Source organism: Fulvia fulva, chromosome 6 (genome assembly GCF_020509005.1).
Source record: "Fulvia fulva chromosome 6, complete sequence".
Taxonomy (NCBI): Eukaryota; Fungi; Ascomycota; class Dothideomycetes; order Mycosphaerellales; family Mycosphaerellaceae; genus Fulvia; species Fulvia fulva.
This window is the reverse complement of record NC_063017.1, coordinates 4,288,822-4,313,217: the sequence shown is the minus strand read 5'-3', so window position 1 is coordinate 4,313,217 and position 24,396 is coordinate 4,288,822. Positions and strand designations below refer to the sequence as shown.

At 54.2% G+C, this 24,396-nt stretch overlaps 9 protein-coding genes across 9 annotated transcripts; 4 read left to right on the top strand and 5 right to left on the bottom strand.

Moving 5' to 3' along the window:
* CLAFUR5_07545 (uncharacterized protein) lies at positions 1–357 on the top strand (the record flags this gene model as incomplete). The annotated part of the gene is made up of 1 exon (XM_047906693.1): positions 1–357. One exon carries the CDS (start codon positions 1–3, stop codon positions 355–357), a length of 357 nt encoding a protein of 118 aa, XP_047762934.1.
* A 308-nt stretch (positions 358–665) lies between these two features.
* CLAFUR5_07544 (uncharacterized protein) lies at positions 666–6,281 on the bottom strand (the record flags this gene model as incomplete). Its single annotated transcript, XM_047906692.1, has 1 exon — positions 666–6,281. One exon carries the CDS (start codon positions 6,279–6,281, stop codon positions 666–668), a length of 5,616 nt encoding a protein of 1,871 aa, XP_047762932.1.
* Positions 6,282–6,503: 222 nt separating this feature from the next.
* On the bottom strand, positions 6,504–10,486 carry CLAFUR5_07543 (WD repeat-containing protein; the record flags this gene model as incomplete). The annotated part of the gene is made up of 7 exons (XM_047906691.1): positions 6,504–6,923; positions 6,981–7,122; positions 7,184–8,183; positions 8,306–8,429; positions 8,490–8,629; positions 8,680–9,785; positions 9,834–10,486. The coding sequence occupies 7 exons, from the start codon at positions 10,484–10,486 to the stop codon at positions 6,504–6,506; spliced, it is 3,585 nt and encodes a 1,194-aa protein (XP_047762887.1).
* A 1,267-nt stretch (positions 10,487–11,753) lies between these two features.
* On the bottom strand, positions 11,754–14,675 carry CLAFUR5_07542 (Ubiquitin carboxyl-terminal hydrolase MINDY-1; the record flags this gene model as incomplete). The annotated part of the gene is made up of 1 exon (XM_047906690.1): positions 11,754–14,675. One exon carries the CDS (start codon positions 14,673–14,675, stop codon positions 11,754–11,756), a length of 2,922 nt encoding a protein of 973 aa, XP_047763539.1.
* Positions 14,676–15,153: 478 nt separating this feature from the next.
* On the top strand, positions 15,154–16,518 carry CLAFUR5_07541 (Bifunctional purine biosynthetic protein ADE1; the record flags this gene model as incomplete). Its single annotated transcript, XM_047906689.1, has 2 exons — positions 15,154–15,281; positions 15,345–16,518. The coding sequence occupies 2 exons, from the start codon at positions 15,154–15,156 to the stop codon at positions 16,516–16,518; spliced, it is 1,302 nt and encodes a 433-aa protein (XP_047763541.1).
* A 635-nt stretch (positions 16,519–17,153) lies between these two features.
* CLAFUR5_07540 (uncharacterized protein) lies at positions 17,154–18,863 on the top strand (the record flags this gene model as incomplete). Its single annotated transcript, XM_047906688.1, has 2 exons — positions 17,154–17,272; positions 17,306–18,863. 2 exons carry the CDS (start codon positions 17,154–17,156, stop codon positions 18,861–18,863), a joined length of 1,677 nt encoding a protein of 558 aa, XP_047763540.1.
* A 32-nt stretch (positions 18,864–18,895) lies between these two features.
* On the bottom strand, positions 18,896–20,681 carry CLAFUR5_07539 (uncharacterized protein; the record flags this gene model as incomplete). Its single annotated transcript, XM_047906687.1, has 4 exons — positions 18,896–20,175; positions 20,234–20,397; positions 20,448–20,491; positions 20,541–20,681. The coding sequence occupies 4 exons, from the start codon at positions 20,679–20,681 to the stop codon at positions 18,896–18,898; spliced, it is 1,629 nt and encodes a 542-aa protein (XP_047762825.1).
* A 766-nt stretch (positions 20,682–21,447) lies between these two features.
* Positions 21,448–23,186, top strand: CLAFUR5_07538 (Putative amidase; the record flags this gene model as incomplete). The annotated part of the gene is made up of 5 exons (XM_047906686.1): positions 21,448–21,735; positions 21,786–22,040; positions 22,094–22,249; positions 22,305–22,745; positions 22,803–23,186. 5 exons carry the CDS (start codon positions 21,448–21,450, stop codon positions 23,184–23,186), a joined length of 1,524 nt encoding a protein of 507 aa, XP_047762826.1.
* Positions 23,187–23,375: 189 nt separating this feature from the next.
* Positions 23,376–24,001, bottom strand: CLAFUR5_07537 (uncharacterized protein; the record flags this gene model as incomplete). Its single annotated transcript, XM_047906685.1, has 2 exons — positions 23,376–23,684; positions 23,735–24,001. 2 exons carry the CDS (start codon positions 23,999–24,001, stop codon positions 23,376–23,378), a joined length of 576 nt encoding a protein of 191 aa, XP_047763052.1.
* Between the last annotated feature and the right edge of the window lie 395 nt (positions 24,002–24,396).

The following is a 24,396-nucleotide window of genomic DNA, read 5'->3' as shown; positions in this document are numbered from 1 at the left end:
ATGGGCAAACAATTGCCGCAAGTCTCAAACTCCCAGAAAGCACTCAAGGACAAGCTGAACATCATCAAGCAAGATTTCAATGATACGATCTTCATGAAGAACACTGCCCACGCTACCTACTACGACCTCAAAGTGTTCGCGCGCCTGTGTGCTCTGGACAGGCCATTCTTCGTAGAGGAGATTGACGGGGTTCAGCATGACAAGAACATCAACATCGCAGTGGAGAAGAAGCAGGGTCTTCAAGACAGTAAGGAGGCCCCAGCCCTGACGGCCGCCTTAAAAGCTCTGATAAGGCTTGATGTCTCGGCTCGTGAGAACAACGAGGCAACCAACACTCACGTTGATTACAGACTATGATTGATGGCGAAACGAAGGGATGGGTCCTGTCTGGTGCAGATATCCGTGTCACATGCCGCTCGCCAAGATCACGTCGTCCTATCGGCTTTGCACTTCCGGGGCTCGTTTCAGGTAGAGCTCACTTGAACGGACGGACAAGTGAGAGACTCACGGTCCTATAGCCTTACGCGTGAATCAGCTTAATCGTGACCAGAGGAGTGACAAAGCGAAAGCAAGGTAGCAATATCGTTCGTGTCGTATCAGCCAAATCAGCAATAATCTCTGAGCATCTGCTGATGATACCTCATGATCTGCATCAGGTACATGCCCTACAACTTTTGCTGCGACCTAGTCTTTCTACCACTACCCTGGCTGGCAGGAACCCCATCCGGGTCCGCATCCGCATTCGCAGCCGCATCCGGTCCGCCCTGCGCTTCCAACCACCATGCCCGTAGCTCTTCCGCACGCTGCAGTTCCTGTGGCCTGTTGTATTCGACCGGCGGTCCCTTGATCTCGATGGAAAAGCTACCATTGCGGTCGCGCATCCGCTTCGCCTTGGTAGGAGTGCCCTTCTGACTCGATGACATGGTGCTGCTTGGCTCGCCCTCCGTATAACGCCACACACACCAAGCGCTCTCGTCACCGGACAAGAGGTACGGCTGGCGCTTCTTTGACTTGACCAGAAAGGAGCGCAGCAGGATCACGTCGCCGACTTGCGCCGATGGGAGAGTCGCGTGCCAGTGCTTGAAGACTTCCACGCTCGTTGAAGATCCTGTATCCAGGCTAGGATCGGTGATCTTGAAGATGGTGAAGTGGTCCCTAGGTCCGCTCTTGGCTCGCTGAGGCTTGCTGGTTTCGTCGACGACCACTGCCATGACGTCGAGGGTGTTACTGCCGTACGTCTGGCTTGAGGTGTTGAGCTTGTCGCTGATGCTGGAAAGCGGCATGTAGTAGGACAAATTGGTGACGACACCGTTGCTCTTGCGTCGACGTGGGCTGGGCTTCGTCTCGATTTCGACCTCATCTTTACCTTGCTTCACTTCGGCTTCCATGTCGTCTTCGATCTCAGCTTCCGCCTCAGGCTCCGGGTCAGGTTCCAGGCGAGTGGACCTTCTGGGCGAGAACCAATTTGAGATGACCGCAGGTACAGCGCTGATGCGCGATGTCATGGACCTCCGTGCTGGCGTCTTGGGCAACGGGCTGTCATCAATGTGAGCAGATGTGCTCTGGACAGCGACCTCATCTTCCGGGTCACGAGTCGTGCCTTGCGATCTAGACGTGGTTTTGGCAACTTTCTTGGACGATCTGGTGACATGCGCCGTCTCAACGGATACGGCAGACTTGTGGTCTGTGGAATACTCAATGACGTCTGAAGCCGCGATGGAGCGGGCGTCTGCCACTTCTTGAGACTCAGGCTGTGTCTGTGCCTTTCGAGGCGATCGTCGGACCGGCATCTTGGTCTCCGGGCTCAGCATGTTCTTCTTGAGGGCAGTTTCTTGGCTTCTCTGTTTGTGTGGCGGTGGCGTGATCGGTCGGTCTAGTGAAGACTGTCTGGTGATCGGTTTGTGAGGCACAGCGCTTGATGCTTCCTCCACCCCTCCTTCTCGCATGTCTTGAGATTGAGCTTGCGACTTGCGCGATGATTTCCTGGTTGAACTCTTCTTCCCTGATGACTGTAGTCCCTCTACTAGAGCGCCCCGTTGGCTGCTGCGCGTTTGCCGGGGAGACGTTGGCGGCGCTTCGTCTGCTCGAGCGGCATCTGTGTCTCCCGTTGCAGGATCGACAATGACCGCTATGTCTTGTCCTGTCAGTGAGTCGCCCTGTGTCAGCTGTGGAGTCGAAGGTAGCGCGCTCTGCACACTTTCGAAAGGAAGCTGGGTCTCGAAGGGCTGCGACTCTAGTCTGTGCTGTGAGTCTTCTGGACTAATTGGCAAAGCTGAGTGCGACCCGGCGTGGTGCGATGAGCGATGTTCGTGTTGCCGGGTGGTATCTGCCGTAGGTGTCAAGCTCTGCTCGGATGATGAGCGTTGGCTGACTGGCAGTTGACTCTCTGCGAGTTGAGCTGCCTCACGTAAAGATCTCACATCCGTTGCAAAATCCTCACTTGGTACAGCCGTAGACTGCAAGCTCTCGAAGCTGGACCCTAGTACAACATCCGGCTGCCGTTGTGGATATTGAGCTAGTGTCTCACCCACGAAAGAGCTACGAAGCTCTCCATCGTGCATTTTCACGTCGTGGGTGCTGCGCCCGGCTCTAGGCTCTGATCCTTGAGCGTGATGCTCATTGCCGGTGCCATCGGACATAGGCTGGTCTTGTGGCATCTCATGAATTGGTGCGGATGGAAGAGACACAACCTGCTGTTCTGTGTTCGCTAAGGCTGTTGATGGTGACCCGGCTTCACGGACTGTGCCTTGTGATCCGATGCCACGCGAGTCGTCTTGCTCTGACAAAGTCTCTTGGCCAGATTCTGCAACGCCTTCGCGCTGTGTGGTGATGCCCTGATGGTGATCGCTATTATCAGTCGCAATGGATGTTGTTGACTGGAACGAGAGGTCATAGTTGAATCGATCAGTCTGTTGGGTCAGCTGAGGAGCGGCATTGCCTTCGAACTCTTGCCCATGCATTTGATCGTCAAAGAAGTTTGGTTGTCCCTGAAAGACGCCCATCGACTCATCGTGCGATGTATCAGGCACGATGGTATCATACTCGTCCATGTCGGGGGTCGCGATTTCGGAGCGACCATCTACGGTCGTCTGTGTTGTATCAAGCATGTCCGACTGGAGCATGCTACCTTGCGAGATCTGCGTAACGCTTTCTTGTCCATGCTGTCTGGGAGCCTCTGCTTGTGAAAGTAGTCGTTCGAAGTCCTGTTGGCGGGTCGTTGCTTCGGCGTCGACATTACCGCCAATATCTTGATCAGATGCCGTGGACGCCATGTGGTTTGCTGACTGGCTGGGCTGTACTGTTGATTCTTGTATGGGCTTTGTGTCCTGAGTATCCTCGTCTGCATCAGAACTGTCTCCTAGATCGATGACTTCCACCTGAGATGGTCGTGGAGCAGAGCTCGCGGGCACTTCCATAGTGGAACCACCTGCTAAAGCTGTGTCGTCTGGTTTGGTAGCCATGGCAGCTGCCAGGCTCGGGTTGATGGCAACACCATCGGGAACGGAATCTTCTGCCTGGCGACGTCCCTGCTCGGGCGTCTCCTGAGCCTCTGCCTCTTGCAGTCTGTCTATTGGAGTCTCCTCGACCATAGGTGACCGCTCTACCAAGACCTTGTCCTGCTCATCCTGCTCGTGTATCTTCGGTGCTGCATTGTGCACAGCCTCGAGGAGTGATCCATCGTCCACATCGCAAAGTGGCAAGCTTTGCCCAGTCTCCTCAGTAGCTGCGTTCGATTCCTCGAAAGCATTAGCGGCGTCATCTTTCATCACAGACTTCGAGATCGTGCCACCATCATTTTCGACACCATCTGTCTTGGCGAACGATTTGTCAGAAGTACTCTGCGTATCCTGGACCGTCGCACGAGTTGGCACTGGCATTTGCTTGGGCTGCGGAGAAGTTACAGACGCTGCTGCATCACTTCTCAAGGTCTGTGTGTCTGCCACAGTAGCACGAGCCGGCACTGACATCTCTTTCAAAGGTGTCTCTGTCGCTGACGTTGCCGTTGTGGCAGCTGGACTCTGGATACCCTCAATCTTCGCATGCGACAGGATAGGTTGTTTCTCAAGCGACGTCTCCTCGACAGACAGTCCTGCAGCAGCGAAGCGGTCCTTCGCTATACGTGAAAGGCCATTGCTGGATGATGCTGGCGTTGGTGTTCCAAAGTCTAGCAAAGGTGGCTGCGTTTTCTCAGGTGAGGGTGACTTTGCGAAGCCGAACAGACTGCTGTAAGTCTTCTTCATGATCCGGTCCCGCTCAGATTGCGGCGTTGACGTGCGGACCCTTAATGAGTCCGCCGTTCCATCGAGGCTGAACAGCCCAGGCGGAGGTCGTGCTGGAGTATGTATTGGAACCTGTGCAGCAGATCTCGTTTCAGGTACTTCAGCAAATGTGCTTGACAGTGCATTGCCGACTTGCGAAAGTTTGATTGTATTGTCGCCGGTAATGGACTTGGCAGACGGAGCTGATGCGCCTGAGAAATCTTGAACAACGGGTACTGATTGCTCTGTTTCGTCGGGCTGTGCTCTATCGGGGCCTGATTCAAGAGGAGCATCCACGGGATCTGATGACAGCCCTACGAGCGCAGACCGTATACGAGGCTGATCATCAATGTCCTCCAGGTCATTGTCATCGCTCTCGGCCAACTGACTGCTTGCTCCGCTGGCCTCTCCTTCGTCGGAGTCGTCGGAGTCGGGTGGCTCGCCCATGTCTTCGATTACTTCTTCAATATCATCGGCATCCACCTGGTCGCCATTGTCCGGGTCTTCATGGTCGCTGGCAGCTTGTTCCAGTCCTGCATCCCTCTGCTGAGTATATTGCGAGTACATTTCTTCGTCTTCTTCAGTATCCGATCCGTATTCAGGATGCGGGACTCTGTGTCGTTGAGCATTGCTGTCTTCGTACTGATCATCACTATCGTTATCATCGTCATCATTATAGTCACTTCGAGAATCGCGAAAAACGCCAGAGGCTTGCTCTGGAGGAACAGTAGAAGCTACACTGCTCGAGAAAGAAGGCTGTCCTGGAAGTATAGGCTGGTGATATTCGTCTTCATCGTCGTCCTCTTCGACAGCGTTGAGAAGATCTTGCGATGCCTCCGTGCGAAGTGGCACGTGTCCACTGCGCTCGATAGCTTCCGCGTCCTTGCCATTGGGTATCGGGCCAGCAGCGAGTCTCACATTCTCTCGCTCATTGGCGGCAGTCGTCGCGCTGGACGCTTCGATGTGTAGCTGTTTGGCTTCTGCTGGGAAGGGGGAGGGTAGCGGCAGAGCAGAAGAAGGCACAGGCTGAAGCTTCGGCGTATGTGGGCCAGTATCTGGGTCACTGGACGTTTGCGGCTGGTTCAGAATGCCAGGCAACGTTGACTGAAAAGGCATCTCAAGGTGTGGAAGGGGTGGTGGAGCCATGACAGAAGACCTTGTCGAATTGGTGGCCACAGCCGGCTGGTCTGCCAGTGTCTCAGGCTCAGATGTCGCCTGTCGGCTTGTCTGTGTGTCGTCCTCGTGATCCAATGTATGCACCAAAGCACTCTGCACCTCTGCCGCTGCGACCTGATTATCCGGCTCCGCAACGACTGTGGTCATGGGCACATCTTCCTTCTCCGGACTGGGTGTCCTGCCTGCGAACTTCCACTTCAGATCCCCACCAAAGCTGATTCTCTGCTTCTTCCTAGGATTCGCCAACTCTGCCTCCAGCTCCCTGTCTACATCCGCGAAGGGGTCCCATGATGTGTTGTCCCCTCCAGAGAGTCTCATGCGGCTCACAAAAGCCGGACTGGAGTAGATAGGCACGGCATCTGCACGTCCCAAGCCCGCTCGCAGGTACGATGGGATCGGTCGGGCAGGCGTAGTATTGACATCGTGCTCCTCGGGCGGTGGAGTCGTCTCACTGACGTTTATGCTGACACCCGCCTCTAGCCCATCTGCCTTCTTCACGAGTCTGAGGGCGAGCTCCCGTCTGAACAGTAGCTCGCCTTCGACACTCTTCCCCGGTGTGACGACATTGCTCGACTCTGCCGCCCATGAAGCTCCTCGCAGCTCAAGCACAACTTCATCACCAATGCCGATCTGGCCCTTCGCGACCGCCTGCGCACTGGCACCTTGGAAGCGGACCCGGATCTGCCCTCTGTGACTCCGCGAGCGAAAGTCCGGTTCTGCCAGTAGGAATGCGCATTGCTTGGTGGAGGAGCTGTACGGCCAGAGGAGCGACACAATTGCGCGGATGGACTGGTCGGCTGGCGGAGGTTCGCTGGGCGAGAGCGATGCAATCGAGCTGGTCGCCATCGTCACTTTAGTCGCACATTCGCATTATCGTCGTCGGTCTCTCACGGACCCTCCTCACTTGTCGTACAAGGTGGTGTGTGTAACAATTCGAAAGATGAAGCCGCGTGCGAGGAAGCGACATCCAAGTTGCGCCGGCCCAAGCTTCCAGCCCAGGATGGAAACCAACGTCCAACCTTCCACATTCACATGTCGAACTACATATAATACATTACATTGCAGACACTACTGTTGCCGATTTCGAAGACCATTCGAGTCGGAACCATTGGTCTGCACGTATCCATTCCGCCGCCCATCATCACTCCCACCACTATCACTGCTCCGCTCCTTCTTCTCAACATACTGTGCCTTCCATCCACCATCCAAGCTCAGCAGAGTTCCACCGAGCACACCGACAACCGTGGCGCCAGCATTGACGACCCAGAGAATGACCAAGATTATGGTCAGGATCGTAGACACAACCCAGAACGCCCTCGAGTTAAGGATGACCCCAAGCTCAATCGCTCCATTGGTGAACACTCCCCACGGAAAGACCATACTCCACGCAGCCAGCGTCCTCGACATCTGCAGCAGCTCCCTCGGCGCAGCGATGAGGAAGTGCAAGACGGCAATGCAAGCGAACGCCCACCAGAAGATTCCGTAGCCCTAACGTTTCCAAGTCAGCACTCATTCCATTTACAGCAAGACACTTCTTTCACGCACCCAAGTAAGCAGCCCCAGAAACTGGCTAGCAGTCGCAATCGTCGCTCCACCACTAGCACCCAGGAAGGGACTTGCATTATCCGTCGCAAACGCACCCCTCTGCACACACTGGCCCAATATCAGGAGCGCAAAACTGCCTTGCCTGGACACCGTCAACATTAGCACCCCATACCTCATCCACAACCTCGCAAGGTACAACTCACCCCAACGGCCCACACAAAATCATCAACTGAAACTCTTTCTCCTTGACGGGAAACTTCCCATCCATCAACCTGACCCAAAACACCGCATCCACAACAACACTCATCGGCAACGCAAGCCCAACAAACAAATAACTAACAACAATAACCGGAACCTCCAAATCCGCTCCCACCTCTCCATACCGACACACCACGCCGCCCCCCGCCGCCGCAGTCAACGCAGCAATCAACGGGAGCAGCATCCCCGGCGGCACAAGATCCACACTCGTCGCCTCGAGTTTAGTGAAAACATACGGCGTCCCAAGACACGCCACAGTCGCCATCGCCGCATTTATCCACCAGAGGACATAAGCCGCCATACCCCATCCTCTCCCCCAATCAGTCGTCAAATTCAGCGCAATCATCTGAATAACCGTCGTGAAAGTAATGCTAATACTACTCAAACACACCGTCTCCTGGAGATCCCTCCTTAACGCTCTGGCCACCTCTTTCGGAAACAGGAGACATCGCGTGAGATACGTGAGTAAGAAGCCGACCAAGAGGACAATAGTCAGGACCCAGAAGACTTGCGATATCCGCGTAAGCCATTCGCCGCGGTAGTGAAGTTGGTGTAGGATGACGGAGAGGATGCCTGTGCCTTGGGGGACGAGGATCCATTGGGAGCTGAAGGACTTTAAAGCGATGCGCCAGGGAGATACTCGTTGGGGTTCGTCCGTAGGAATGTCGACGTCGGTCATGGTGATGGTAATGACTTGGCGAGAATGGCTTACAGCTAGGTAATGCTGCAGCTTGGCGATGAGGTTCCCAAGGATGATGTATGAGTAAGCTTGATGGTGTTGGAGATGTGAATCTGTGGACGAACGCGCATGAACCTGATCTCTGTACGTCATATTGAAGTCGTGGCCGCGGAGCCGTGTAGCAGCCGGCGATGTTGACCATTGCGGAACCGAAGGCATGATATCGGTCCTGTGTGAACAATCAGTGTAGTCGAAAATCAACATACCTAGTGTGAGAAGTGCGATATCAATAAGTCAGTGTCATTCAGAGTTGATAGTTCCATGCATTCCCATATCCACGATGTGGTGTCGTCCAATCCTCCCAATATGCTACCTTGAACCGCCCTACCCGCGGTCAATGCTACCGTGCGCCCAAAGAGTAGTACCGCCCTTCGCCTCCGCTTGAAGGCCTTGTTGCTCCGGACCATGCTTCTGATGCTGTTGGTCTTCTTCTTGCCGATACTGATGACCATCTGTAGGATATATTAGCGATGCAGCCTGTGGTGATGTCGGATAGATGCGTACACTCGAACTCTCCGATCATCGCCAGCACTCGCGAATATGCCTGGGTTCGTCGGATGCCAGGCTACTGCATTGACAGTACCCGGATGGTGTGCGTCTAATGCTACGACGAGGCCTCCAGTCTGCCGTCGCCAGATGTAGACTCTCGAATCTGGAGTAAATGTGTTAGCTGAGAAGGACACTCCATGTCACGATACATACCTTCACTCCCGGAAATGACGAAATTCTGACCAGCACCGCCGAACGCACTTCTTATCACGAACTCTTTCTGGACCGCGCCTTTGTAGCTGCATGCCATTTCTCCATTCCCAGAGTCCAAGGCAAGTACTCGCCCTTCATTCATGTTAATGAGTATGTGGTCGCCGTCGTCGGAGAAGTTGATAGAGGTCAGCTTGTCCTCCATCTGCCATTCGGACACTTTGCAGTATCTCATGTTATGGCCGAGGGAGAATTGCATGATCCTGTTGTCGATAGTTGTTGCTGCCATCAGTGTGCCTTCCTTGTTCACTGCACAATCGGTTATGCGGAAGCTACTGGGCTGATTGTCTTTCAGGGATGGATCCCAAGGAGGCTCACGCCATGAGTGAATTTCGTTATTTTTCACAATGCCGCTGTTGCTGCTCGAGCTCGATCCTCGGAGCGAGTACAAGCCAAGCGGTCTCCTTGAGCCCTGTGTGCCGACTACGAATGTCTCAGAGTCGGGTAGCCAAGCTGCAGTCGTGACTGGGTAGTCAAAATGATCCGCGAGAGCAACACGTTGCCCTGTTCGTACGCTGACCACAACCAGAGTAGTATCTTGGCTGCACGAAATCAGGTATTGATCGTCAGGTGAGAATGCAATGTAGCAAACACCACGCATATCACCAGAGCCGCTAGACCTCGGGTCAGGATGGCGTTCATGCTCGCGGAACTCATGCTTTAGCCGCCATCGGACAGTGTCGTATACACAGACTAAGCCGTCTTTGCCAGCGGTGGCAAGCATCGTACCATCGTGGCTGAACTCAAGGAACCACACCTCATCAGAATGATTCCGCAGTTCAAGCTGTTGGTGTAGTGGGAAATCGTCGGGCGAGCATTCGTGATCCGTGTACAAGCTTGGGTTGGCGATCGTGTTGTGGTATCGGCAGTTGAGTATCTGTTCCTCTTGCACCGAGGATAGGAGAGTTGCCAGGCGATGTTCGGGGATCATGACTGAGGGTGATATCGATTTCGAGATCTCCGAGAGGAGGACTTCTCGACTTTGTCCATTTACGCCGTCCCAGCCGGCTTGGTTGCGAAGATCAGATGCCGAGTGGCACATCACTAGACTGTTGAGAAGTCAGTAGCGATACAATACCGTCCCAAGATCCACATACCTCGACAAGAAATGAAGTCGCGCAACGTCGGTCTTGAGGGGTGTCAACTCATTCCTTAGCACATTCAGTGCTGCATTCAAGTCCCGCTGTTCCAGCAGCTCGAGAAATTTCTGTTGCCGTAGGTGGAACCTCAGGTATGTGGTGTCGACACCCTCCGCGAAAGGCAGCCCATTCCTGGCGAACCCATTTTGACTGCCGAGAGAAAGGCTACCACCACCACTTTTCCGCCTTGACGTGCTGCTCGTGTGACCATTTTCTAGTGCAACTCCTCCCCCGTCCAGCTCGTCTGAACTTTGACCGAACAATAACGATTCGGCCTCGTCCCACTCGCCACTCAATACGGCGTTCCTGAACGCTGCTACCGAAGGTATCTCCAGCTCATAGCCACTTTCTCTCGACAGCTTCTCCGCTGCGCCTCGATAGCCAAGATCACTCAGACTCTGCAACAGTATTCGCGTCACCTCTTCTCTATCATGACCATAAAACGGCTCCTTACTCCGCGTCGCTACCGTCTCCTCTGTGTGACCATTCGTGTGGTAGCCGTTCGTCTCGCTCTTGACGGAGCCATTCGTTCGAGGAGAGGAGCCGTTCTGGGATGAGCCGTTGGTGGATGGTCTCTGCTGGGTTCTATCGTTGGAGTGGTCAAGCCGCATAGTCTTGTCGGGTTGATCACTAGTGGTATCGGTCGGTCCCCGGGCACGCTTCCGGCTCTGCTTACCAGAAGCTGCTGCCCTCCCTGCGTTCGAGATTGCCGGTGTCCTTTCACTAGGCGATACAGACGACGTTCGACGCCTTTTAAGTGGTCGATCGCGTCCTTCAACGCCAATCTCGTCAAGATGGCTGCCTGTGTCTGCCGGGTGGACGTCGGAAGTGGATAAAGTATGCTGGGCGGGGGATGTTTGTGCTGTAGATTCTGATGCTCGTAGAGACTCCTGTGTAGGAGAGGAAGTTGAGGTTGTGATTGGGCCGGCGGTAGTGATAGGTGGGGAGTCGTGTGTTGGTTGTTCTGCCAGCTCGAAGACGGATGCCGGTGGTGCTGCTTGATGCCTTCACTGGCCACTTTATGCGGCCGAAGACATGGGTCGCGAGCGATGTGCACGCGTTACATGGAAGTGCGGAAGTGGTCGATTGTCGTGAGGGGGTGAAGAGGTCGTTGGCGTGGGTGAATGTCGAGGTGGGTGGCTGATCTGATCGGGTGATGCTGGGGCCAGAATGGCGGAGCTAGTCTTCTTGGTGAGGTGCTCTGTGTACCAGGAGATGTTTCGCGCTTCCAGTGGTGCTTGGGTGCGAGTGCGGTAGTGGGTGTCCTTGCCTTCTGCTATCAGAAGGCGATGTACTTCAGTACCTTACTCCCGACGTGAATGGAGGTTGCTTGCAGCGAGAAGCCACGACCAGCTGCTGCAAGCTGCTCGGCTGCTTCCTCCGAATGACGACTGTGAGTGATCGGACAGCCCGCAATCTCATCCCCCAGGGGAACACGTCAGACACAACAATCAAGCAAGAAACGGTGACTGACCACATACACAGTTGCAGGTGCTCGCCTATGCTACTGGAATGTCCTCTTATGGAGCTATCGTCCTTCACCGACCCCTTTGCAACCCCGCTGGCGCACGATAAGGAGACCACAGCACTACTTCGGTCCGCCCACGGCACCTTGGACCTTGATGATACCATTCCTGATGCAAGCGTCACCGCCTGCACGCCATCTCTCCAAGCTGATAGGCAGCATTATCACCTTGGTCCTCGTGACTACCCCCCATTCCAACCAACGTTGGACGCGACAGGCAGTCAGGCGCTTACGTGCCACACGTGTGACTCGACCATCGATGCGTTCTTCAAAGCTATGACTGGGTATCTACGCCTCTCCTATGGGCATCTCAAAAGCACTTGCAGTTCCGCCTCATTACAATGACACTAACTTCACATCACTACACACCTCTCGTCCTGCGTGTCCTTCAAATTGGCCGCACCTTGCACCTGCGGTCGTCCAGGATATGCTGGAGCAGGAGCACCTTGCCCAGGACCGCCAGCCATCTGACTCGACCTCCGCTGGATTCTGCTCGAGCTAGGTCGTCGTCCATGTTGTGAATGCATCCCGGCGCTGTTGACACTGGTCGTACTTTGCTGCGCGAACCCGTTCTGCTGCCTTCTAAGCGCATCCAACGCGTTAAGCGGATTGCCTTGTGTCGGCGGTGCGGTCGCGCCGGCAGGTCGATAAGGTCGATCGGATGCGGACTGTTCATATGTCGGCGGAGCATCAGGGTTTCCTTCGTCGGCCGGACGATTGACAGCAGGTCGTGCTGATGGCCCTGTAGTCCGACGGCCAGTGACGGGAATGTTGATTGTGCTTCCTCCACGGCCACCTTGGTTCCGTCGCGGCGGTATCTGTGGTGGTCGTTCTTCGCTGGAAAGAAACTGTTCACTAAGCTGCTGTTCTCGCCTGCGGCGCTCTTCAGCTTGTCGTCGCTGATCTTCTTCCTCTTCTTGCAGCTGTAACGCAAGTGCAAGGTCGTGATCTTCCTGCTCACTTGCTGACAGTACTGGTGGTTGGGAACCGGATGCACCGTCAATATTGTCGGAAGTTCGCTGCGAAACAGGACGTGGACCAGGAAGTGGAGGCGGTGTGTCTTCTGATGCAGCGGCATTATGGACGACTGTGTTGGATGAGCCAGATGGTCGTTGGTCGTGGTATCGACTCCTGCTGTCGCCAACAGTCTGCCACCCTTCGCTGCCACCAGCAGAACTGCTCTGATTCAACCTCGCATCTTGGCCATGACTGACAGTGCGAAAGTCACCACTAAACATCTCGCTGGCAGCGCCGTTGACGTCGACCAAACTCTCCCACACAATCTCATCATGCGAGCTGTAGCCGGCGTCCGTCACCAAAGTCATTAGTGCACCATGCTTTGGCTCTTTGTATAGTGTGCTGAAGTGATCATTGCGGAACAGTATGGCGACCTGACCAGGTTGTAAGCTGCTCGATATCGTCTCCAGTCCGTGGTCTGTGAGTTGTGTAGGCCAGTTTTGCAGGAACTGCTTGATCATCTGGATGTCTTCCAGTGTCTGCTGCTCTTGAAAGCTCAAGCCCTCAGATCTCAGCTTGTCTTCCAATTCAGCTTCTGCGAATTGGATGTTCTGAGCATCCTCGAAAGTCTTCGCGCTTCGCTCGAATGCCGAGTACGCTGGTGTGTCCTTTGGTGCCGTCCAACCGTGGATGAGGGGTATGCTGAAGGTGCTGTACAGACGCATCTCTCTCGTCTCCTCGAAACAGCCAGGCTTATGTTGCGCGCGGTGGACAGGATGCACGCCGCTCATGCTAGACGGATGACCATCATAAGAGCCCCTCTGTGGCGTCGCGGGTGTAACGAATCGTGGATTGACATTCATGCCAGTGTGAAGAGCCAGTAAGAATGAATAGAGATCGACGACATCCGGCAGCCCTTCTGCAGCATCGCCTCTTCTCCCTGACATGAGCTCATCAATGACAGCATCTAGCAGTAGACCCAAGCTGACCTGCTCTCTGGTCCGTAAGGTCTCGATCAGCGCAGTGTCCAGACTCGCCGGCGTGCTGAGCACCAGCGCATTAACCAATGCAAGCAGCGGACATGGGCCATTCTCGTTCTGGGTAAGGATAGGCGATCGTCGCATCTCCGCTCTGCCAGACGACGCATCTTCCCAATTGATATGCTTGATCTGATATGTCTCGTTCCTCTGCCGCCTCGCTTTTGTGCCTGGCGTCTCCGGCACAGAATCATTCGATCGCATCGCGGATGACTGCGCCTGAGTAGATATAGGCGGTGGTATTGGCTTTGCTTGCTCAGCATGGTCTATCAGGGGTCCCGCTTGCGATGGAGGAGGGCCTGATGGTGGAGTGTAGACAGGCTCCGCGGGCTTGACAGGTGGTGGCCCAGGAGGAGGTGCGAATTCGGGTTGAGGTGCTTGAGCTGGTGTCAAAGGGTCTTTGGGCGGCGCTGTGGGCGGTGAAACGGGCTCATTGTCACCGGACCACGGGTTCGATTGTGGGAACGCTGCTGAAGGTGAACCAGCCAAAGAGCCGGCGAAAGTCGCCTTGGGAGGATGTGGGAATGGGGACTGTCCATGCTGCGGCACCTCGAACTTCTCTGCGGTTTCCCATGTCGCGGCGGTGCCTTGCGATTGTCGATCGCTCAGCGAGAGTCGCGACAGTTCATCGGCGGGTGTTGTTACAGTAGGCAGCTCCACGGGTGGCACTGGAGGCGGGGCTATAGGAGGTATGGGCGGGGCTTGCGCCGGCTGCGGTGGTGGTGTAGGCTGATGCGCAGGTTGCTCCCACACTTTCTGACTGCTCTCTATAGGTCCAGTCTGCTGTTTCTGAAGGTACGGGTTGTTCGACTCCAACTGCCAAGGATTACTCTTGACCTCCTCTTCGTATGTCCGCTGTTCCTGGGCTTTTGTGCCCACCGCTGCCGACCCATTCGCAGGCCCTGGCCTCAATATCGCAGGCAGCTCATCCTGTTTCTCTTTCTTTGTCGCCTGCTGCTGCTGAATGTTCTGCTGACTGCCTCTGATCTTCAGCGGTTGCGGCACCTCCACAAAATCGCCCGGTGTCGCATCTTCGCGATCGCTGTTTTCGGAATCCCACGTCCCATGCGAACTAACATCGGAGTCTCTTCGTGGTCGTTGCCGCGCTTCGTCCATGTCAATAAGGTCAAACGCCGGGGATGTGCTCAGATCCTGGGAATAGATGCTGCTTGGATCTGTCTTGGCCGACTGCGCGGTAGGTGTTTGTGGGTATGGCGGGTGTGCATTGCTTGCTGCTTTGGCAGTGTCGACGGGAGGTGCAACAGGTTTCCTGGTGACCATCTTGATTGCTTAGGTATACGTCCTAGGTAGCCCTCGCACACGTGTGGCACTTGCTTATCGGCCTGCTGTAGTGTGGCTGCCTGCTCGGATTTGGCTTTCACGAGCGAAGCATGAAGCAGGGCAGTATATCAGGGCGAGGCAAGCAGTGCTAATGCAGATATGTTTCAGTACTATGTCTTGAGTTATAGATGTTGCACGATAGGCGACAGCATTCCTACAGCAAGGCTAAGACTACTCTTACGCGTTCGACAAGCAGCTGCGGAAAGTAGTAGCTGTTGCATCCTGCCCCGTCCAACGTCACTGGGAAGGCGCAATCCGAAAACATGTGGCTGTGCCTGCAACGCCACAGCCATTCAAGACTATCCCCGCCAAAACGTTATGCGAGCCAAAGCGAGGATGGTGCCCCTCGTTCCTTCGTTCTTTGCCAGAAATATTTTCGAGCTTGCACACATGCGACTCGTGCACAACACTATACGTTATGGCGGAACAACTGCGTATATTGCTGATCGGCAATGGTGGTCGTGAGCACACCCTCGCCTGGAAGTTGTCGCAATCTCCTCTCGTGCAGGAGATCCACGTAGTACCTGGCAATGGAGGCACGGCTGGGTAAGTCCAAAGGTACAGCAGACCTCAGATCGCATTGATCGGCGTGAATTGACGATATCGTAGTGTTCTGAAGTGTCGCAATGTCTCCTCGGTTTCTCAAGAAGACTTCGTTGCTCTCATAGAATATGCGAAGAAGAATCATCTCAACTTCGTTGTGCCTGGTCCAGAAGCACCGCTCGTTGCGGGCATCACAGATGTCTTCGAGCAGCACCTTCCTAATGTCCGCGTCTTCGGGCCTAGTCTCGCAGCGGCCAAGATGGAAGGCAGCAAGACCTTCTCGAAAGACTTCATGAAGAAGCACAACATCCCAACCGCTCGATACGAGAACTTCGACAACTACGATGCCGCGAAGCAGCACCTAAACAAGGTTGATTACACTGTCGTGATCAAGGCTGATGGTCTGGCTGCTGGTAAGGGTGTCATCATTCCGGCGACCAAAGAGGAGGCGCAAAGTGCACTGAAAGAGATCATGCTGGACAAGGAGTTTGGTAATGCTGGCAACAGCGTGGTCATCGAGGAGTTCCTTGAGGGCGATGAGATTAGCATCTTATCACTCTCTGATGGAAACAACATACTGTCACTACCTCCGGCTCAAGACCACAAGCGAATATTCGACAATGATCAGGGCCCCAACACTGGTGGAATGGGCACTTACGCACCTGCCCCAATCGCGACCAAGGAAGTGCTGGACGAGATCGACAGGGCAGTGCTTAAGCCCACAATCGACGGAATGCGAGCTGATGGCATGCCATTCATTGGATGCCTCTTCTCTGGCTTCATGCTGACCAAGAATGGTCCAAAGTTGCTGGAGTACAATGTCCGTTTTGGCGATCCAGAGTCGCAGTCCTGCCTCCCACTTCTCAAGTCGGACCTTGCTGAGCTCATGCTGGCCTGCACAAACGGTTCCTTGAGCTCACAAAAACTCGACATCAGGCCTGAAAGCGCATGCACAGTTGTTCTTGCGGCTGGCGGCTACCCTGGATCGTACGCGAAGGGTATCTCGATGCAGGTAGCTGAAGAGAAGGAGAGTGAGGGCAGATATATCTTCCACGCTGGCACTGCTCTCAAGGATGGACAGTTAGTGACCAACGGAGGTCGTGTCATTGCGGCAACGGCCACAGGCAGCACCCTTCAGGAAGCTGTCAAGAAGGCTTACGAGGGCGTGGAGTACATCAAGTTTGAAGGCAGGCAGTTCCGCAAGGATATTGCTGGGCGTGCATTGCGTCAGCAGAAGTGAGGTATAGTAACGATGATACCCAATTGAAAGCACGAAAGCATAAGATGCTCGCTGGGCCGAGGCTTTGATATGCAATGGCTACAGTAGAATTAGCGTTGTCTGGCCATGGTGGATTGGGCTTTAGCCTCATTGGCCTTGAGGTGGCTGTGGCCACTAGGTGGATGGCTATGAGCGGCTTATTGACTCATCACATCAAACTTGGTTGACAATTGATAGTGCCCGTTCAAAGTATCTGCCTTAGGCTGCTACTTTCTCGTGTCTCGATCTGTTTAAACACGCTTCAAAGTCTAGACTTCGTGCAATCGACCGACAGCAGTACGGGCTTACGCGTTGTAACCTTGTACTCGTCTAACATCGTCGTCGAGGGATAACTTTGCGATTCTCCACATTTGCCGACATGTGCTGCACCACCTGCAGCGACGCCATGGCAGATGACGCGGTCACAATCATCTGCTGGAACCGAAGACGCTCTGGAATCCCCCGAAATTGTGAATGCGGGAGCCGGATGCAAGAGGAATTCTCACGTCTCCGGCTCGGCCGAGCATATTTTGGTATTCCACCTCATGGATGCGAAGCAATACATCCCTCGATGCACTACAAAATGCAGAGAAGCATGTTGAGAGGCGTCGAGTTCAATGGCAAGGCGTTCTAGACAGGTAGAGGCACTGGATCTGGCGTCCCATCGCGCAAGCGAGCTGTCCGAACATAAGCCATTGCCGAGACCACCACTACTCCGGGCCCACCTCCACCTCCAGTGACCTCCTGCAAGTTCCGCCAGGTGAAACAGGCACATCGACACCAAGCGCAAGGGTAATCTGATCTGGAGCGGAGCTGGAAAGTACAACAATAGAAACATTTTCGGCTTCAAACCCGTCACATACAAAGGCGCGCCTCATCTGTCTCTCTACATCACAGGCGAGGACCTCAACGACGGACTCGACACGGACTCCGCCGTGGTCATCCTGAACGACCAATACGAAGAAGTAGCACGATCCCATGATGGCTGGTACGATCTGCATGAGTTCAACGTCCTCGAGGCTACCGGTAGCCACACAGCCCTGGTCAGCACAAACAGATGGCAAGGTCACAACGCAACGGAAATAGGTCAGGGAGAGCGCGTTCTCGCGAACCCTGGCTTTCGCGAAATTGAGCTGAGCTCGGGCAAGACGGTGTTCGAATGGGACGCTTTGGCTGGCGGTGTAAGAGTTAACGAGAGCTACGATGCTGCAGGACAGGTAGAGGACTATGATGGAGTCTGGGACTTCTTCCATATTAACGCAGTGGACAAGTTCGCGAATGGCGATTATCTGGTGTCGGCGCGGCATACCAGCACGATATATAAAGTTTCTGGCACTTCTGGACAGGTCATATGGAGGCTTGGTGGGTACGCATCGGACTTTGCCACAGAAGACGACGGCCTCGAGTTTGTGTGGCAACACCATGCCCGGATCTGGTCTGATAATGCTACGCATACCCTGATCTCCGTCTTCGATAACCATGGCGATGATGAGGGTCGTAACCGAGAGATCCCCGAACAGACATCGGCGGTGAAGTTCATCTTGTTGGACACGGTTGGTATGACGGCGGAGATTGTTCGTCGTATCGATCGTCCGGATGCAGGGACGTCACATAAGCTCGGCAATGTTCAGGTGCTCAGTGGAGAAGACGACGTTCGAACGGCAACGCTACTCATCGAGTGGGGTCTCGAAGGATACCTCAGCGAACACACCGCGACTGACCTGGTGATGGAAGCCAAGTATGTCTCAGATCGGATGTCATCTTACCGTGGTTACAAGGCCGCATGGGTGGGTCGGCCTAAGGAACTTCCAGCCTTAGCCATTGCACCTATGGCTACTTCCAATGGTGTGGTGTCCACTTTCTACACCTCTTGCAATGGTGCGACTGAGGTTGCTTCGTGGTCGTTCTATGGTTGCGACACAGAAGATAGACCTTGCAAATGGCTTGGAAATGCCACCAGGAGTGGCTTCGAGACTGCCTTCGTTGCGCCTAGTCTGGTCAGATATGGCTACGTTGAGGCTATAGACATCCACGGGACGGTCCTCCAGGGGTCCAGTCTGGCGATGATTCCTGAGACGGCACTCGCAAGCTATGGTATCGCTGCTGATGCGAGCATTATGACATCGCAAGAATTGCAGGAGGAGGCGCAGGACGAAGAACTGACGACAGATGAAGGCACGCTCACCAGTCTGCGCTACCACATCAGCGTCTCGTCTGTGATTGTCTACACACTTGCTCTGTTTGGCGGGATCTCTTTGGTTCGCACGGCACTGCCCCTGGCGAGTCGCTGGCGGCATGGCTACAAGCGTATCGACATAGACGAATAGATGAAGGTAGCATTGATCTCACCCCTCGCCACTCACATGGACGCTGCCGGTGCCTCAGCAGCCAGCCTAGCACACAACTCTGACATTGCCCTCCTCCATGCCTTCCCAAAAACAATGAACACCCCAGCAAACCCCGTAATCACAAAACTCAGCACGCCCACCAAGATGAACGCATTCTGCTGTCCCATCCCATTAATCCAAGGCTGAATCGCCCAGGTGATTGCAAAGCCCACCAGATTGCGGATCAGAATAATAGTCGTAATCGCATGCGTATCAATCTCCTTGTAACAATCAATGATGTAACTCATACTTACAGTCCCACCCACACTCAATCCAAATCCTACAAACCCCGTCCCCACAATCGGCACAATCCAATGCATCCCATGCGCCGACGTCACACCATACAAGATCAAACCCGCCGGCATGATGATTGCGCTAGGGATGAAAGCCCATAAGCGGAACTCTGGCTCGCTCCAGCCGTGGTTGCGGTTACTGAGATAGAGGGTGAAGCGGTCGTTCAAGGGACCGGAGAAGTAGGCACCGATGAGGGAGCCGATCATGGGCGCTATCCAGATTAGTCCGAGGTTGTTGTTGGTGAAGGAGTAAGGAGGAGGGGCGAAGACTTCGGCAATGGTTGTGGCCATGACGGCGAGCCAGGAGACGCAGGTGCCGTAGTTGAGGCCGCACCAGAACACGGCGGGGAGGATAGAGACTTTGAGGGGTCGCCAGAATTCGCTGATGATTTGGGGCCAGGGGTCGGGGTATGTTTTGAAGAGGCTGGCTTGGAATGACCAGTGGTCTGATTCGAGGACTTCGCCGGCTCGTGGGGATAGGTTGATATCCTGTTGCAGCTGTGCAGTTTTATCATCGCCATACACTGGTAAAGGACTGGAAAGCCCGGCATCCTTCCTCACCACAACGACCCCAGACCTCACCGTACCCCCCACCCTAACAAACCGACTCTCCACAAACGTAAAGGAGAACAATCCCCACAGCATTCCCGTCAAGATCGCCCCCCACCAGTAAATCCATCTAAACCCTTGGCTCGTCGACATATACCCAGCACAAATTGGACCAACGAAGCTCCCAAACGCCAGACCGAAAACGTAAGCTCCCAGTTTCGACCCTCGTTCGTGCGCGAACCAGACGTCCGATATTGAGATGGCAACAAGCGCTTCGAAGGGCGCGGCACCTATACCGAGGAGAACGTGGGCGCCTTGGAAGTCGCCGATGGTGGTGGAGAGGCCGAGCCAGATTTGGGAGAGGAGGACGAGGAGGAGGGTCCAGATGTAGATTGTACGGCGGCCGAGCTCTGGGGGCGAGGGTATTAGTAGGGGGTGGGACGCATTGAGGGGCGGTGGAATACAAACTGTTGGATAGAGGGACGAAGACGACGTTACCGACACCGAGCATGAGGATCGTTATTGCTGAGCCGATGTTTAGATTGTCAACTTTTGTTTGGTAGTGCTGGCCGAGATCGATGTAGATTGGTGACTCCCAGTTCGTGAGGGCACCAAGGACGGAGCTGTAGGTACTGAAGGAGAATTAGGTGTGATGATAAGTATCGACGTGAGAGGTTCTCACACGAGTAAGAAGAGGTGATAAGCCTTTCGCCATCGTGACCATCTCTGGCCATTGTCAGCATATAGCTCACGTATGAGAATGAGTTTGATGTACGAGAGGGTCTTTCAAATCGGACGAGGGAGGTGGTAGCAAGATGATGTCCTGAACACCGCCGGCTTGATGGGAGCCTTCGATGAGGTAGACAGTCCCAGGCACGACTTCGTAGTCTGGTAAGTCAAGTGGAGTAGTAGGCATGTTCAATACTGATTCGAATGATCATTGAACACAACATTGACGAATAAATATGCGTGACCAAGGGTCTTTCTTATACACATGTTGCCCGGTTCATGGTTGCTTCTTGGATCCAAAGTGTATCGGCAGTGTCGCGTCGAGATACAACCTTCTCGGCTCAGCTTGATATCGGCAGTCATGTTGAAGCCGCATGCTGATCGCGGATCTCGTTGTCGGCATCAACATCACCATAGTCTGCAGTATTGAAAGTGTTTCGTCTCTTTCCCCTCAAAGAGACGTGAAGATGATGTTGATAAGGGAGCCCAGGGACATCGTCCCAGGGGCTAAACTGTTCTGGGATAACCGCGTTTTGGATTCATGCATGCCATGCACAACTTCAAAGGCAAATGTCGTGACCTCTACTTCTATGCTGTCCTCTTGATACGTACTTTCTCGGATTCGCTTCTTGGTATTCCAATGTGCTTACCTTTTCTATCAGGTCACATTGCTTGCACGAGCTTTCGGTCGAGGCACATGATGAGACGCGTTTCGGCAGTTCTCAGACAGGCGACAGGACAATGGCAACAAGTTGCCCCGCTAACGCCATACAGCCAGTTCGCGTTCATCATGCTACCTCGCGAAGACACGGCACGACTACGGAGTGCTGCCGTGCTCGACTACCGCTTCCGTGGTAGCGAAAGCTCGAGTATAGAAGTGCCCGGGGTCCTTTTGTCCTGCTGCGAGTGGCATCTTGATATCATTCGTGCTTCTACTCGACCCAGCTCTGAAGATGCTTCCAGAGAAGGATGCGACGCCAACTTACCTCGAGATAGGACGCCGGAAGCGTGAGGAACGACAAAGCAGGATTCCATCGGAATGGCAGATCAAAGGTACAATTGAGTCCGGCCTCGATGTCCGTGATGTGCCAGCAAAATGCGGCATCTTGACCATTCGCGAGCTGGAGATGACATCCGACAATGATGCAGTAGATCTTGTCGCCAAGATCCGCTCCAGAAAGTACAGCGCTGTAGAGGTGACTGTTGCTTTTTGCAAGCGAGCGGCCATAGCTCAGCAACTGGTATTGAGCATGGCAATGCAAGCGTGGAGCAACGCTGATGGAGGGAACAGACCAACTGCTTGACCGAGATGTTCTTCGAGGAGGCCATCCAACGAGCACGCGAACTCGATGAAGAACAAGCCAACAGTCCTGACGGTCCGTTAAGGCCACTCCATGGACTTCCAATCTCGCTCAAAGACGCCTTCAAGATTCCGGGAAGAGACTCGACCACCGGTATAGTATGCTGGGCGTTTCAGCCGGATGAAGAGTATTCATTCTTGCCAGCGATGCTCCTGGACTTGGGCGCTGTCCTGTACTGCAAGACAGTATGAACCCGCGCCTCAATTAATTTCGTAGGTTTATACTGATACACTCGCAGAATACTCCACAGACGATGATGACGGCCGATTCCGACAACAACCTATTCGGTCGTACTTTGAATCCAGCCAACTCTAACCTGACTGCTGGTGGTTCGTCGGGTGGCGAAGGTGCTCTCATTGCGATGAGAGGCAGTGTGCTCGGCATCGGTTCAGATGTGAGATTGCTGTTCGCCCCATGATGGCTTTACGAATTGGCTGATAGCAAGACAGATCGCCGGCAGCATCCGCATACCTAGCCTCTGCAATGGCATCTACGGCCTTCGACCCAGTGCAGATATTGTCCCTTATGGCGGTCAACGACATGTCACTCCACCTGGCATGTGTGGAATCGCGGCTGTAGCTGGTCCTATGGCAACCACTCTGCGTTCTTGCTCATACTTCATGAAGACGATCATAGAAGCGCAGCCCTGGCGATATGATCCTTGCTCGCTGCACCTGTCCTGGATAGGCCACGAAGCGACCCGTGAGCTTCGAATCGGAATTGCCTTCGAAGATGGAGCGTTTACTCCTTGGCCGCCAGTAAGGCGGACGATGCAAGGAACGGCGAAGCAGTTGACACGAGCAGGAGTTGAGGTGATCCCGATCCACCTGCCAGACGTACATGAAGCATTGGGAACGGCCTTTCGAATGTTTGCACTTGACGGTTGCAAGGTAAGTCCGATGTTTCTCAACACACGCATTCTGACCATGCGCTGACATCATCACCAGTTTATTCAAGACCGCCTCCTGGAGAGTGGTGAGCCAGAGATTGAGTCGGTCAGGCGAGTGAATCTGGCCGGTATCCCTGGAGCGACCTTGGACGAGTTATTCGAGATGAATGCTGTGCGAGAGAGAATCCAGGCCATTTATCACAGACTCTGGCTTGACAACCGGCTCGATGCCCTCATCTTGCCATCAGCAGCCACCACAGCTACTCCAATTGATGAGTGGGGTCCGGTGACATACACTGCTCTCTGGAACTTCCTCGACTATCCAGCGGTGATACTTCCGACGGGTAGGGTGCAGCCAGGAGATGAAGCAGACTCTCTCGAGAACGCCAGGCACGGTGACATGGACCGCAAGAATTATAGCCTTTGTGAGTCCTCGATCTGAGCATGGTTTTGATTGAGCATGTCGCTGATGTCGCCACTAGATACAGGACCATCGGACTTTGCCAGTGCGCCGCTCTGCATTCAAGTCGTGGGCATGAGGCAGGAAGACGAAAGACTATTGCAAGTGTCAGGCGCAATCGAAGAAGTCTTGAGCAACAGCGGAAGCCTAAAATCAGTTCTGTAGCTCTGTTCATCGTGCTCTGATGTCTTTGGGCTCCTGCCCAGGAAAGTTGGTCACCCGATAAGCGTCAATGATAATCTTGCGCTCGTGCATCGACAGTACTCCAATAGCAAAGATGCTGTTCATCCAGTTGTATGGGCCTGAACCTGCATCAAACTGAAGCCTGGAGAACCATTCGACGTCGGAGTGAGACATGCTGTCTGGATGTCCTGAAGCGAAGAAGTCATCTGCAGATGGGGAGAAGATGCCTTTGGACCGGACATATATGTATTCGCCGTCGTCGGTCTTGAGTGTGTATCGAGCGTCCAATTTCATGAACTGTGTTCGGAAGTGAGTAGTCTGTCAGCATAAGTGACATGAAGACTGACATGTGCTCCTTGGATCGTCGTGCCCCAGTCGGCGCCGCTGTTTCGTTCGATCGTCGCTGATATCCTCGGCCCTTTGACGGTCCCATCAACGATAGGCATGATTATGCGAGTGTGCAAGGCATTGAAGGGTGCTCCAACGACATGGTTGTCTTCCGCCATATTGCAGCTCAATCGGTATATGAAGTCCACATGCGGTATCTTCATCTGTACTGGTACAGGTATGTATTCGTCGCCTGGCGAGTCCTGGAGTGATTTGCTTGAAGTCATTGTGTCTTTACCGGGAACCTGTTGACCAGCGGCTCTCGATCCGTAGCCGCGATTCGAGGGATGTGGGATGTGGCTCTGATATTAGATCGACTGCTGAGGACGCCTGCGACTTTTGGCATTGGGTTGTTGCTGCGGATTAAACTCAAGCTCTGGCCTGGATGTGTGATTGTAGGTTGCCATCCTCGTCTGCCTGAGACAGAACAGACAGATTCATGCGCCGTGTTCTGCTTCGTCAGACTGGAGATTCGATGGCTTGCATGTTATCGGCAGCTCATGAAGGTCGCCTTCAAATCTCCTCCGGACATATCTGCTCCTGGCCTCGACACAATACTTCCTCACACCAGCCACCAATGCGTCGACGCTCGAAAATCGATGAAGTTGGAGTACATGGTCGT